Source organism: Notolepis coatsorum, assembly GCF_963971535.1.
Source record: "Notolepis coatsorum genome assembly, chromosome: 4".
Lineage (NCBI taxonomy): Eukaryota > Metazoa > Chordata > Actinopteri > Aulopiformes > Paralepididae > Notolepis > Notolepis coatsorum.
Genome location: NC_140168.1, coordinates 68,704,265 through 68,720,371, shown reverse-complemented (window position 1 = coordinate 68,720,371; position 16,107 = coordinate 68,704,265). Strand labels below are relative to the sequence as shown.

At 46.5% G+C, this 16,107-nt stretch overlaps 1 protein-coding gene across 1 annotated transcript in view; it reads left to right on the top strand.

Moving 5' to 3' along the window:
- Positions 1-16,107, top strand: part of npr1a (natriuretic peptide receptor 1a) — a gene marked incomplete at its 3' end in the record, with an annotated part of 384,573 nt that overhangs the window by 327,385 nt on the left and 41,081 nt on the right. Inside the window, exon 12 of the mRNA XM_084312567.1 lies at positions 3,549-3,653. Within this exon, the coding sequence (XP_084168693.1) occupies positions 3,549-3,653 (105 nt within the window). The remainder of the gene's footprint in view (positions 1-3,548; positions 3,654-16,107) is intronic.

Below are 16,107 nucleotides of genomic sequence, written 5' to 3'. Positions count from 1 at the left end.
CTGAGACCTCGAACTTTCGTAACTTGGCCTTGAACTTTCCCAGCATCATGTCCGCTGAACCGTGTGTTACCAGGAGTGTGAACGGTTTGTACAGCTCCGGTAGTCCTCTCATCACCATCGCCATCATTAGCCCATCGCTTGGTGCTTCTCCTGCACTCTTCAATGCTGTCATGATCTGCTCAGCTCTGATGACGTATTCGGTCACAGTCTCGGTGTGCCCCTTCTTCAGTGCTGTTAGTGTTATGTAGAGGGCCACGACTCGGGGTCTTCCTTGCCCGATATAATGTTCTCTCAACACCCCCAGGCTTTCGCGGCCTTTGTCTTTAGTGTCGCGGAATATCAGCCCCAAGCTTGTGTCGTCGAGCAGTTGTGCTAACTCACAGTATGCGTCTGCATTACGCTTGTCGTCCAGGGCTTGTGCTTCCGCCGTCAGGTCTCCAGTGGGGGCCGTCAAGATCGTCGTCTTCAGTCCCACACCGTGCATGCAGCATAACATGCGCTCTTCCCAGAGCTCGTAGTCCTCTGCCTTTCCATTGAATGAGGGCCATTTGCTCCTTCCCTTGGTCGCCATCCTCTTGTTTGATGGTAGGCGTAGCTTTAGCTCTTGTTGGCCTAGCGTCTAGCCACGCGGTACTCCCGGTGCTAACCTAGCCTATACTTCAGCTAAACTTGCTACCCTTATTATTTCGCCCCTGCGTGATCTGGGCCCATAACCTGTTGACAGAGTCTGGCTATGGGGCGACAATAATGTGGTCAAGAGGCATGGTTTCTACCTTCAGCCATTAATCAGCGTGGTTTATTATTTGCATGGTAAGGCAGCAGTACATGAGTTCTCCTCTCCGTGAGAGGCAGGTGGGAAAGAGGTAGAGGGGGAGGAGACATCTCCTTAAATACTCTCCACCTGGTGGTAGCATTACTGGCTCCGCCTATAGCACCCTCTAGTGGAAACAGTTATGTACAGTCAGTGGAAACAGTTAAATACAGTTAGACAGTTACTTGCAATCCTACATAGAACCTCTAACTTTAACACACGCACACTCCGTAACGCGACAGCGATTTGCGATTCGAAATGATAATAATAATATTTTATATAATCTCCCAAAATGAGATTAGATTAGATCAAAATGTATTGTCAGCACAAGTACAATATAACAAAAATAAGTTTGGCATCCAACCAGAGTGCAAATTTAAGTACAATAATAACATATATCAAGCCGTTTCTACATTGGCTCTTAGGCAAGCAATGTAATAAATAAATAAAACAATAAATAATATAATAATAACAAGATGGTATATGGAATATTAATACAGTATATTCCACCATACAGTAGCTATATCCCGATCGGTTTAGTTCTGTGTGTGTAATGCTCACAATGCCTCACTGAGTCAGGACCACAAACGCAAAACGTAATTATTAATTATACAAATATTGTCGCATTAATTATCATTACAATCATCCAACTCCACAGATGTCTGTAGTATTGGCAATCCCCAATGACTTGCCCCAGAGAAACTGTTAAACAGGGTGCACACCGGTCTGTCCGACTTGCGACTGCCTTTTCGAGTTCGTAAATCCTACGTAAATCCTACAAAGAATTTACAATACCATGCCGTTCAAGAATGCCGAATAAGTACGTAAATCGAGTTACGAAGGGAATCCTTGGTAAGTTTTACGTATGTCCGTTCGAGAATTAGGACCAATGTACCCATATCTCAGTCAAATCACCATGGTTACTGTCATAGTGTCCTGGGAGTTCCACTATTTACTGTCTATGGAGAAGCTGGAATTTCTCTCTGGATGCCATCATCACTAGAGTCTTGTCTCTCTGGCGTTCAGCTTGTGGAGAGACTCCTTCATCTTCACACATCAACACTAAGCTGTGCAGTAGATAACATGTGAATTATGTTTTACTTTAGGGTGGATGTTCTGGTTATGGATATGGGTCTGGTGACCTCTAAGGGTTCATTCAAATGTGACACAATCACAGAACTAGAGTTGATAGAACAGCTTTTCATATTCACATTGGCATTTATGAGTATTTTACCTGGTTGGTACACATTATTAAAATGGCCGCTGCAGAATATGTTTTTACCGTCGTCATGGAGATCAGTGTTGGTTGGTACTAGAAGCACCAGAGAAGGAAGTTAGCATCATAAAAAGGGTTAACCTTCTGTAGTGGTAGTGTGGTAGTGAAAGGTTAACCTTCTGTAGTGTGGTAGTGAAAGATTAACCTGTAGTGAAAGGTTAACCTTCTGTAGTGTGGTAGTGAAAGGGTTAACCTTCTGTAGTGTGGTAGTGAAAGGTTAACCTTCTGTAGTGTGGTAGTGAAAGGGTTAACCTTCTGTAGTGTGGTAGTGAAAGGTTAACCTTCTGTAGTGTGGTAGTGAAAGGTTAACCTTCTGTAGTGTGGTAGTGAAAAGTTAACCTTATGTAGTGTGGTAGTGAAAGGTTAATCTTCTGTAGTGTGGTAGTGAAAGGGTTAAATGCAAAGCATTGTTTGCCGTTATCAGAAACACATTCAGGCTGTTTCAATTTGTGCCCTTTTAATTCAACTGAATGTACGACAACCAATCGTATGTTGACAGACAATCATGTTGACAGATACACATTACAAACATGTTGACAGACAAACATTACAAACATGTTGACAAACATTACAAACGTGCTGACAACAAACATTACAATGATGACAGACAGGGCGGCTGATTGGCACAGTGGGCAAGGCGCTCGCCACTAACGCAGGAGACGCTGGGTTCGAGCCCAGCTCTCGGAGTTGCTACCGGCTGGCCGCTCGTTCATACTAACACAATTGGCAAGAGTTAGAGGGTGGGAAAGCCGGTGGGTGGGGATTGGACGTTGTGGACAGCGACTCCTACGGGTCGGTTTGGTGACGCCGGTGCGGCGGAAACAGGAAGTAGCGGGGGCAGCATGAGCCTCCCACACGTTACTCCTCGCCACTGAGAGTTCGAGCTGCTGCGGTGAAAAGTTGCGACAGGCTGCCTCCTCGTGTACCGGAGGGGACAGGTGTCCTCACTATAGCCGACCAGTGGGAGGCATAGTCTAGCAACGTTCAAGGGAGGGAAGAATTGGATAATACAAAATTGGGATGGGAGAAAAATAGAAAATGGGGAGAAAAAGTGGATAAAAAAACAACAACATGATGACAGACAACCATAGACCACCGCAACACTTCCGATATTTGGAAATCATGGGAGAGAGAGCGGGGGGAGAAAATGAATGAATGTGGATGTGGAGAGCCTTGACATTAAGTGGTTGTAGCTACGGCTGTGGGGGTGCTGGAGACATGATCCAATAGACTTTTATACACCTGAGTCTCCTGAACACGGAGCGACCAATCCCAAGTCGATCAGCACTTTCTCGGCCGAGCTATAGTCACTTTTCCGCACCTACTCCAGAACTCTGCATGCGCAGATTGATACACCTAGATCTCTGGACAATCCAGAGAGACTGAGGCAGCTTGTAGTGAAAGTTACATGGTGTAGCTTTAAGTTATATGTAAACACATGTCCTTTCCTTTGTCCTCTAGATGCGTGATGTCCAGAATGAGCACCTGACCCGCTTCATAGGAGCCTGTATCGACCCTCCCAACATGTGTATCATCGTGGAGTACTGTCCTAGAGGCAGCTTACAGGTAAACATGAATACTGTCCTAGAGGCAGCTTACAGGCAAACATGAATACTGTCCTAGAGGCAGCTTACAGGTAAACATGAATACTGTCCTAGAGGCAGCTTACAGGTAAACATGAATACTGTCCTAGAGGCAGCTTACAGGCAAACATGAATACTGTCCTAGAGGCACCTTACAGGTAAACATGAATACGGTCCTAGAGGCAGCTTACAGGTAAACATGAATACGGTCCTAGAGGCCCCAGGTGGCCAAAAAGTTCCGGCCCATTAATGGCCTGTATCCGGCAGGCCGGAAGAAATTAATCTGCCCAAGTCCGGTTGCCGGAATCGGCCAAGTAGGCGGCAATGACTGACTGGCCGATTCCGGCCCGAGTACACTGGGCCAGGTCCGGGGTTGCCGGAAGCGGTGAATGTCCGGAATTGGCGGAATCGGCCCAGTAGGCGGCAATGACTGACTGGCCGATTCCGGCCCGAGTACACTGGGCCAGGTCCGGGGTTGCCAGAAGCGGTGAACGTCCGGTTGCCTAAAGCAGCCCAGATGCGGCCCAAACACACTGGGCCAGGTCTGGTTGCCCGAAGCCTAGCCAACACTGCCAATGCAATACTGGTACTACACAGTAAATTCCGCAGAGTACATTTGACTCAAACTGAGTAAAGAAATTTTACTCAGTTTGAGTGAAATGTACTCAGTTTGAGTCAGCGGAATTTACTGTGTACCCAGTATTCTGCCAGAGCTACTCCACTATCTGCCTATGCCCATACATTACCGGAAATACAGTAGGAAATGGTTGATTGCCACATATTTAAGGACCCTTCCCTTTACCAATGGAGTATTGGCATGTCCCTCATTGAAAAATTCAGAAGTTTACATGCCGTCTCCTACCTCACTGAAATATATTCTCAGTGTATGTGCACATTGTACACAATATACATCATTCTGCAGTGAAGCTCAAATGTCAAGTAAAGTAACAATTACCCCCATACATGCTACTTTTTCCAGTTAAAAATGACAACTTGAATAGATATTTAAACATTTATTAACAAAAAATATCACATCCTCCTCTCTGAACCCAACGACAAAGCCTCCAATGAAATTAACCCATTGTTCCCCTGCAACAGTCTTCTCCCACAGGGGATCTTTGCTTAAACACCTGCTATCAGAAGAATATAGACAGTCAGAAAAAAAGTTCACTGTTTACTACTTAAGTACATTTAAAAGTAGAAACTTTGACTTTTACTCAAGTGTGTACTTTCACTTAAACTTTCATGTTAGTCTAGCTTAGCAAAATTTTTTAGGAGAATTAATACAAAAACCGAGTGATATGGCCATTCAGTTGTAAATGAAAGCCTGCATTTAGTAAGATGTTGTTTATAAATGTCTTTTGGTTTGGTTATGAATGAATGACAGCATCTCTATAGCACAGCTCTATTACTAGGACATAAAGTGCTTTGGAATGACTGCATACATCTTTCACAACGGGTGGCCCCAGCAGGAATCAAACCCCTAACCGTGACAGTGTTAGTGCCATGCTCGGAGTGCCAAGCACAAGACCCCAATGTTATGCGGGGCTCTGCTCATAGGCGGGCGGCTCGTGGCGTGGCTCGTAGTCCTGGTAGTCCTGGTTGTAGAAGCAACCGTCGCCCTCCATGGAGCCCCCCCCCTCCTCCCGCGTCACCCCAGCGAGGTGGCGGGTGGCAACCCTGACGGGGTGAGCCATGGTGGGGTGGCGGGGGGCCGGCAGGGGGAGGCCCCTGGCCCTGGGCGGGCTCCGGAGAAAAGCGCCAGGGGGCCGGGCCGGGAGGCGCCCCTGGGGCACCCCGGGAGGCGTGGGCATAGCCTTACGGACCACGGGGGAATAGGTGACGTGGGGGCGTGGCGTGGCGGGGGTCTGGGGGAGCTGTCGCCGGCCCCGGCGAGGCGTGCTGGTCCCCGACTTGGAGGGGACTGGACTTCCACTCACCAAACTACTGCCCTACACGAAAAGTGAAAAAGGCAAATAAAAAGAACGAACCACAAATTCAACGACAGAACGAAGACAGAAGAGAAGAGGATGAGATAGAGAGAGATGGGAGAGAGAGAGAAGAGAGAGAGGAGAGAAAGAAGGAAAGCAAGATAACAAAATACAACAAGAGCCACAGCAACAATAATAATAATTTTTAACAATAATTTGTGATGCCATCACACAAACTGGCATTTAAAGGGTTACAATTCAAAATGTATTGAATATGTGTTTTTATTTTTATTTTTTATACAATACTTTGTGATGCCCATCACAAACACTGGAATTTAAATGGTAAAAATTCAGTTTATGGAGGGAGTGGGAGGTGATGCCAGTGAGGAGGGAGTTACAGTAGTCCAGGAGGGAGGAGATGAAGGCATGTATGAGGGATTCAGCAGCAGGGGGTAGAGGCAGTGACGGATTTTGGCAATGTTGCGGAGGTGAAAATATGAAGTTTTGACAATGGAGCGGACATGGGGGTCAAATGAGAGGGTGGAGTCGAGGATGACACCGAGGTTGCGGACTAGGGGGGAGGGGGTGATGGTGGAGTCATTGATGGTGAGTGTGATGGGTAATACAATAATTTATACTGTAGCATTACAAACCATTTGACAGCCAGGTCCTGCACCTCCGTTCTTGTCCTCTAGGAGCCATCGCAGCATGGCCAAGACTTTCCTCATCCAGCATACTGTCCTTCTGAAGCTCTGAAGTCATTAGTGGCCATGAACCTAGAGAGAGAGAGAGAATACGTTAGTAGATAGTCTAAGGCCAGTGATTCTCAATATTATTTTGCATTTCTAGGACCTCTAATTTAGTCCACGTCATGCACATCTACATACAATATGCTGTAGCATTAAAAAAAAATTGACAGCCAGGTCCAGCACCTCTCCGTTCTTGTCCTCTAGGAGCCATCGCAGCATGGCCAAGACCTTCCTCATCCAGCATACTGTCCTTCTGAAGCTCTGAAGTCATTAGTGGCCATGAACCTAGAGAGAGAGAGAGAATACGTTAGTAGATAGTCTAAGGCCAGTGATTCTCAATATTATTTTGCATTTCTAGGACCTCTAATTTAGTCCACGTCATGCACATCTACATACAATATGCTGTAGCATTACAAACCATTTGACAGCCAGGTCCAGCACCTCTCCGTTCTTGTCCTCTAGGAGCCATCGCAGCATGGCCAAGACCTTCCTCATCCAGCATACTGTCCTTCTGAAGCTCTGAAGTCATTAGTGGCCATGAACCTAGAGAGAGAGAGAGAATACGTTAGTAGATAGTCTAAAGCCAGTGATTCTCAATATTATTTTGCATTTCTAGGACCTCTAATTTAGTCCACGTCATGCACATCTACATACAATATGCTGTAGCATTACAAACCATTTGACAGCCAGGTCCAGCACCTCTCCGTTCTTGTCCTCTAGGAGCCATCGCAGCATGGCCAAGACCTTCCTCATCCAGCATACTGTCCTTCCGAAGCTCTGAAGTCATTAGTGGCCATGAACCTAGAGAGAGAGAGAGAGAGAGAGAGAGAGAGAGAGAGAGAGAGAGAGAGAGAGAATACGTTAGTAGATAGTCTAAGGCCAGTGATTCTCAATATTATTTTGCATTTCTAGGACCTCTAATTTAGTCCACGTCATGCACATCTACATACAATATGCTGTAGCATTACAAACCATTTGACAGCCAGGTCCAGCACCTCTCCGTTCTTGTCCTCTAGGAGCCATCGCAGCATGGCCAAGACCTTCCTCATCCAGCATACTGTCCTTCTGAAGCTCTGAAGTCATTAGTGGCCATGAACCTAGAGAGAGAGAGTGAATATGTTAGTAGATAGTCTAAGGCCAGTGATTCTCAATATTATTTTGCATTTCTAGGACCTCTAATTTAGTCCACGTCATGCACATCTACATACAATATGCTGTAGCATTACAAACCATTTGACAGCCAGGTCCAGCACATCTCCGTTCTTGTCCTCTAGGAGCCATCGCAGCATGGCCAAGACCTTCCTCATCCAGCATACTGTCCTTCTGAAGCTCTGAAGTCATTAGTGGCCATGAACCTAGAGAGAGAGAGAGAATACGTTAGTAGATAGTCTAAGGCCAGTGATTCTCAATATTATTTTGCATTTCTAGGACCTCTAATTTAGTCCACGTCATGCACATCTACATACAATATGCTGTAGCATTACAAACCATTTGACAGCCAGGTCCAGCACCTCTCCGTTCTTGTCCTCTAGGAGCCATCGCAGCATGGCCAAGACCTTCCTCATCCAGCATACTGTCCTTCTGAAGCTCTGAAGTCATTAGTGGCCATGAACCTAGAGAGAGAGAGAGAATACGTTAGTAGATAGTCTAAGGCCAGTGATTCTCAATATTATTTTGCATTTCTAGGACCTCCAACAATCAGTAATCACCGAACACAGCCAAATTTGCGATATATAACAGGTGAAACGATAAACGGGCACTTACTTTTATATCATTGACTACAATCTGAATGTTACAGGATGGATCCCACATAAATTAAATAACTATTGACGTTAACTTTCAAACGAGTGAACTCTGACTGAACTTCAACCGTCGTACTATCTTCACAACCAGCGTCTTGTGACAGTCCCCTAAATCTCCCAGAAATCAAATTTTAAATACACAGGAATAAATCCTGTAACAGTGTTTGCTACAATGAAATTATATATTTTATAATTAAATTAAGCCATGGAAGATCTGTGCAGCGTGATATGCATTGGTTAGCTATAACGTCAGTATTCTGCAGTGGCCTGTATGTAGCACTTGCGTCACCTACTTTTCACACTATAAGCCCCACCTGAATGATAGCCAGTTAGCAGCTCCGGGTACAGTAGGTACCCCAATGTTAGCTCTCATAACGTTAGCCAGTTAGCAGCTCCGGGTACAGTATGTACCAACGTTAACTCTCATAGTCATAACGTTATCCAGTTAGCAGCTCCGGGTACAGTAGGTACCAACGTTAGCTCTCATAGTCATAACGTTAGCCAGTTAGCAGCTCCGGGTACAGTATAGGTACCAACGTTAGCATACCGTTAGCCAGTTAGCAGCTCCGGTAGTTTACAGATCCCGCCAGTTTCATAATATCGAGCTAATAACGTTACAGTAGTCACTGAAAACACAGACTAAACAGCACTTGTTTATATCAGGGGCACGCATTACTTATAAATAATAAAATATATGTGTTGCACAATTACCTGAGGAGAAGATGCAACAGTTGCTCACAACGTGGTGCAGGCTCTGTCTGCAATTCAAATTTCAAACCGGGATCCCCCACAATGCAACGCATCAGTGTTGCCAGATTTGAGAGTCTGCCTTCACCTGACAAACCTTTGATAATAATGGGCGGTTCGGATATTGTTAATCCGATCTGGCAACCATGCTCTTCCTTGTTTCTCTGCACAGACTGACCACGGTTGTGATTGATTGATTGATTGATTGAAAACTTTGTTAACAGATTGCAGGATGGGTACAATACAGTACAGCTCAATACATACAATTGTTAAGGGCATGCAGACCAGAGAAAGACGTTCGTCTTGTTTACATCAGGGACCCCCATTTTCAATTCACCATAACATGACATGTGACATACAGTCTGAGACACTTCTATACATTTATGACATACCAGATTTGCAAATACAGTAGGCCTACTGTTTGTGATACAAAAAGAGTCTGGAAAAGAGAGTATATACCGTACATTATAGGTGGGGGGGGGGGGTAGGTTGGGTAGGAGGGGTGGGTGGGGGACACTGTACAACTGCACAAGCACAACTGTACATTGGAATATTGACAAAACCATGTTTGGTACTTTACTGTACATTGGAGGGGGTTGGGTTAGGACATTTACAGGGGCCAGTTTCGAATTGCAGTCTCCCGTAGGTGTTCTTTGAGAGTGTTTTGAAAGTGGGTAGTGATTCACATTCCTTTACATCTTTGGGTAGGGCGTTCCACATTGATGTGGCATAATTGCGAAACGTGTTTAGTCCCTGTTTGAGCCGAATCTGGGTTTAACATGATTTGTGGAGCTCCCATGGTGTTGTGGTCGTGGTATTCACTGACCTTTGGGAAGTATTTTGACATGTACACATATACCTTGGTCGTGTATGTATCTTGTAGACAGGCCCATTGCAAGTTGCTGTACTCTGTCGTCTACTCTAAGCCATCCTAGGTTGTCACGTGGGCAGGGGCGGGCGAGGTGGGTTCTAGAAGTAAGGTCAAGCAGTAGTCTGACCAGTTTGTTTTGAGATGTTTGTGTAGCAGGGTGGATTATCCCTACTTTATGAGATGTACACTGTCACCAGGTAGGGGGGAACGCAGCAGATCTGAGTCCAACTGAATCCCCGACTTTAGTGCAGGAGTGGAGCTTTAGCAGAGGGAGTGGATGGGGCCTATGATTTACTAACCTAGGTGTAGTGCGCTGGTCCAGCTTTAACAAATTATCTCTGTATCTTTTCAATGTAAATAATAAAGTAACCTCACAAAGATACTAATCTAATTATCTTTAAAGTGCACTATGCAGTGAGCTGCTGGTTAAAGGCATTAACCACGTATTGTTGGAGACTCGTGTGACTTGGAGACTCGTGTGACTTGGAGACTCGTGTGACTTGGAGACTCGTGTGACTTGGAGACTCGTGTGACTTGTGTGACTTGGAGACTTGTGTGACTTGGAGACTTGTGTGACTTGGAGACTTGTGTAACTTGTGTGACTTGGAGACTCATGTGACTTCGAGACTTGTGTGACTTGGAGACTCGTGTGACTTGTGTGACTTGGAGACTTGTGTGACTTGGAGACTCGTGTGACTTGGAGACTTGTGTGACTTGGAGACTCGTGTGCCTTGTGTGACTTGGAGACTTGTGTGACTTGGAGACTCGTGTGACTTGGAGACTTGTGTGACCTGGAGACTCGTGTGACTTGGAGACTCTTGTGACTTGGAGACTCGTGTGACTTGTGTGACTTGGAGACTCGTGTGACTTGGAGACTTGTGTGACTTGGAGACTCGTGTGACTTGGAGACTCGTGTGACTTGGAGACTTGTGTGACATGGAGACTCGTGTGACTTGTGTGACTTGGAGACTTGTGTGACTTGGAGACTTGTGTGACTTGGAGACTTGTGTGACTTGGAGACTCGTGTGACTTGGAGACTTGTGTGACCTGGAGACTTGTGTGACTTGGAGACTTGTGTGACTTGGAGACTCGTGTGACTTGGAGACTTGTGTGACTTGGAGACTCGTGTGACTTGGAGACTTGTGTGACCTGGAGACTTGTGTGACTTGTGTGACTTGGATACTTGTGTGAGTTGGAGACTCGTGTGACTTGGAGACTTGTGTGACCTGGAGACTCGTGTGACTTGGAGACTCTTGTGACTTGGAGACTCGTGTGACTTGTGTGACTTGGAGACTCGTGTGACTTGGAGACTTGTGTGACTTGGAGACTCGTGTGACTTGGAGACTTGTGTGACTTGGAGACTCGTGTGACTTGTGTGACTTGGAGACTTGTGTGACTTGGAGACTCATGTGACTTGGAGACTTGTGTAACTTGTGTGACTTGGATACTCATGTGACTTGGAGACTTGTGTGACTTGGAGACTCGTGTGACTTGTGTGACTTGGAGACTTGTGTGACTTGGAGACTCGTGTGACTTGGAGACTTGTGTGACTTGGAGACTCGTGTGCCTTGTGTGACTAGGAGACTTGTGTGACTTGGAGACTCGTGTGACTTGGAGACTTGTGTGACCTGGAGACTCGTGTGACTTGGAGACTCTTGTGACTTGGAGACTCGTGTGACTTGTGTGACTTGGAGACTCGTGTGACTTGGAGACTTGTGTGACTTGGAGACTCGTGTGACTTGGAGACTCGTGTGACTTGGAGACTTGTGTAACATGGAGACTCGTGTGACTTGTGTGACTTGGAGACTTGTGTGACTTGGAGACTCGTGTGACTTGGAGACTTGTGTGACTTGGAGACTCGTGTGACTTGGAGACTTGTGTGACCTGGAGACTCGTGTGACTTGGAGACTTGTGTGACTTGGAGACTCGTGTGACTTGGAGACTTGTGTGACCTGGAGACTCGTGTGACTTGTGTGACTTGGAGACTTGTGTGACTTGGAGACTCGTGTGACTTGGAAACTTGTGTGATCTGGAGACTCGTGTGACTTGGAGACTCTTGTGACTTGGAGACTCGTGTGACTTGTGTGACTTGGAGACTCGTGTGACTTGGAGACTTGTGTGACTTGGAGACTCGTGTGACTTGGAGACTTGTGTGACTTGGAGACTCGTGTGACTTGTGTGACTTGGAGACTTGTGTGACTTGGAGACTCGTGTGACTTGGAGACTTGTGTGACCTGGAGACTTGTGTGACTTGGAGACTTGTGTGACTTGTGTGACTTGGAGACTTGTGTGACTTGGAGACTCGTGTGACTTGGAGACTTGTGTGACTTGGAGACTTGTGTGACTTGGTGACTTGTGTGACTTGGAGACTCGTGTGACTCTTGTGACTTGGAGACTCGTGTGACTTGGAGACTTGTGTGACTTGTGTGACTTGGAGACTTGTGTGACTTGGAGACTCGTGTGACTCTTGTGACTTGAAGACTTGTGTGACTGGGAGACTTGTGTGACTTGGAGACTCGTGTGACTTGGAGACTTGTGTGACTTGGAGACTTGTGTGACTGGGAGACTTGTGTGACTGGGAGACTTGTGTGACTGGGAGACTTGTGTGACTGGGAGACTCGTGTGACTTGTGTGACTTGGTGACTTGTGTGACTTGGAGACTCGTGTGACTCTTGTGACTTGGAGACTCGTGTGACTTGGAGACTTGTGTGACTTGTGTGACTTGGAGACTTGTGTGACTGGGAGACTTGTGTGACTGGGAGACTTGTGTGACTGGGAGACTCGTGTGACTTGTGTGACTTGGTGACTTGTGTGACTTGGAGACTCGTGTGACTCTTGTGACTTGGAGACTCGTGTGACTTGGAGACTTGTGTGACTTGTGTGACTTGGAGACTTGTGTGACCTGGAGACTCGTGTGACTTAGAGACTCTTGTGACTTGTGTGACTTGGAGACTCGTGTGACTTGTGTGACTTGGAGACTCGTGTGACTTGTGTGACTTGGAGACTCGTGTGACTTGGAGACTCGTGTGACTTGTGTGACTTGGAGACTCGTGTGACTTGGAGACTCATGTGACTGTAGGCTAGCTAAACTGCATGTTAGCCTAGCACAATGAATGGAAGCGGACATGACTGGGTAGCCTTCGGGAGAGGTGTTAGTTGGACAATGCCTAGGCTAACCAGTCATGCCCGCTTCCATTCATTGTGCTAAGCTATAGGCTATCATTGTGCTAAGACTGAGCGAATTTTCCAAAATGTTGCCGTGTTCCTTTAAACTGTATAAAGTTAGCTGTATTGTCTATAAAACACTTAATATTTCATTAGATGATATGTGTACTTATATAAGCAGATAATTTTCTGCAGAAATGTTGTGCCTCTAATTTAATGTGTTTCAGATGTACTCATGTATGGGATGCATGACTTTCATGTTCAGTTTTACTGTAAAAGGTATTGTACAATTAGCAATTCTGTATATTGGGCTAAACCTTTCTGAAGCAGAGACTTAGTTAGTAGCTCCCCTGTTAGCCTCTTTAGCTCCCATGTTAGCTCCCCTGTTAGCTCCCCTGTTAGCTCCCCTGTTAGCCTCCTTAGCTCCACTGTTAGCTCTCCTGTTAGCCTCTTTAGCTCCCATGTTAGCTCCCCTGTTAGCTCCCCTGTTAGCTCCCCTGTTAGCCTCTTTAGCTCCCCTGTTAGCTCACCTGTTAGCCTCTTTAGCTCCCCTGTTAGCTCCCCTGTTAGCCTCTTTAGCTGCGGCTGTTAGCTCCCCTGTTAGCTCTCCTGTTAGCCTCTTTAGCTCCCCTGTTAGCTCCCCTGTTAGCCTCTTTAGCTGCGGCTGTTAGCTCCCCTGTTAGCTCCCCTGTTAGCCTCTTTAGCTGCGGCTGTTAGCTCCCATGTTAGCTCCCCTGTTAGCCTCTTTAGCTCCCCTGTTAGCTCTCCTGTTAGCATCTTTAGCTCCCCTGTTAGCTCCCCTGTTAGCCTCTTTAGCTGCGGCTGTTAGCTCCCCTGTTAGCCTCTTTAGCTCCCCTGTTAGCTCTCCTGTTAGCCTCTTTAGCTCCCCTGTTAGCTCCCCTGTTAGCCTCTTTAGCTGCGGCTGTTAGCTCCCCTGTTAGCTCCCCTGTTAGCCTCTTTAGCTCCCCTGTTAGCTCCCCTGTTAGCCGAATCTGGGTTTAACATGATTTGTGGAGCTCCCTGTGTTGTGGTCGTGGTATTCACTGACCTTTGGGAAGTATTTTGACAGCTTGGTCGTGTAGTGTATCTTGTAGACCAGGCCCATTGCAAGTTGCTGTACTCTGTCGTCTACTAGCCATCCTAGGTTGTCAAAGTGGGCAGGGGTGAGGTGGGATCTAGGAGTAAGGTCAAGCAGTAGTCTGACCAGTGTGTTTTGTTATGTTTGTGTAGCAGGGTGGATTCCCTACTTTATGAGAGTAGATGTACACACTGTCACCAGCGGTAGGGGGGAACGCAGCAGATCTGAGTCCAACTGAATCCCCGACTTTAGTGCAGGAGTAGAGCTTTAGCAGAGGGAGTGGATGGGGCCTAGGATTTACTAACCTAGGTGTAGTGTGCTGGTCCAGCTTTAACAACTTATCTCTGTATCTTTTCAATGTAAATAATAAATCAGTAACCAGTATTGTTATGTTAGCGTATGGCTGCGGTTAAAGGCCTTAACCACAGTTGATATGTTAGCTACTGAGCTGCTGGTTAAAGGCCTTGACTAGTGTTGTTATGTTAGCTACTGAGCTGCTGCAGGCCTTCTTAACCACAGGATTATGTTAGCTATGAGCTGCTAACTATAGAGGCCATAACCACAGTATTACATATACTCTTGTTAGCTTTATGAGGCTACATCAACACGCTCCTATGAGTGCAGCATATGTTAGCTTAATGAGGCTACATCAACATCCTATGAGTGCAGCTAATGTTAGCTTTATGAGGCTCTGCCCCCCCCCTCCACTCCTCTAACACCCACCTCGCTCTGCCCCCCCCCCCATCCACTCCTCTAACATTTTATTTATTAATTTTATTATTATTATTTTATTTGTTGCCATTAAAATAATAGGCAAGCATAGGGCTAAAACATTTTCATAAACAATAATATAATTTTTTGTTATTTGGTTATAATAAGGGCTTTTCTATGCATTTGTCTGATTGATTGATTGAAAGCTTTATTGACAGACTGCAGAGTGGGTACAGTACAGCTGTATTCACTTGTTGCGGTGGTCTCAACGGAACAATTTTGATTGACAGTCGATTCTGCCAATCACACCGCTGTTGTGTGTGTGGGGGCGGCGTCGCTTGACTGAAACTTCGGCTCTTCCCCGGCAACCATTGCCGGACCAGAGCCGGTTTATCTTTGGCGAGCCCGAGTCGGCTCTGCCCCGGCAACCATTGCCGGGCCAGACCCGGTTTACCTTTGGCGAGCCCGAGTCGGCTCTGCCCCGGCAACCAGAGCCGGGCCAGAGCCGGTTTATCTTTGGCGAGCCCGAGTCGGCTCTGCCCCGGCAATCAGAGCCGGGCCAGAGCCGGTTTATCTTTGGCGAGCCCGAGTCGGCTCTGCCCCGGCAACCATTGCCGGGCCAGAGCCGGTTTATCTTTGGCGAGCCCGAGTCGGCTCTGGCACGGCAACCATTACCGGGCCAGATCCGGCTCATCGTTGGCGTGCCGTGCCGGACATGTGCCGAGTGTGCCGACCGGTAGCCGGAATCGGGCCGAGTATGCTGGCCACCTGGGGCAGCTTACAGGTAAACATGAATACTGTCCTAGAGGCAGCTTACAGGTAAACATGAATACTGTCCTAGAGGCAGCTTACAGGTAAACATGAATACTGTCCTAGAGGCAGCTTACAGGTAAACATAAATACTGTCCTAGAGGCAGCTTACAGGTAAACATGAATACGGTCCTAGAGGCAGCTTACAGGTAAACATGAACACTGTCCTAGAGGCAGCTTACAGGTAAACATGAATACGGTCCTAGAGGCAGCTTACAGGTAAACATGAACACTGTCCTAGAGGCAGCGTACAGGTAGGGCTGACCCCTATTAATCGATTAGTCGACTAATCGGTCGAAAGGAGCCGTAGTCGACTGGCCAACCTCTTAGTCGAATATAATAAAAAAAATAATAAAAAAGAAAAAAACGTTTTTTTTTCTTTTTTTTATAATTTTTTCCAAAAGAAAATAGGCCTAGAACGCTAATGGCACGCATACCAGAGGCTAACTGCCTACGAAAACAGGCACAGAGGCACTGAAAGAGGATTTCACCGATCTAATGAACACACTAGACTAGACAAATATCAAGATGTATCCATCAGTGGACCAATGGCATGCTTTTGCAGAGGACAAG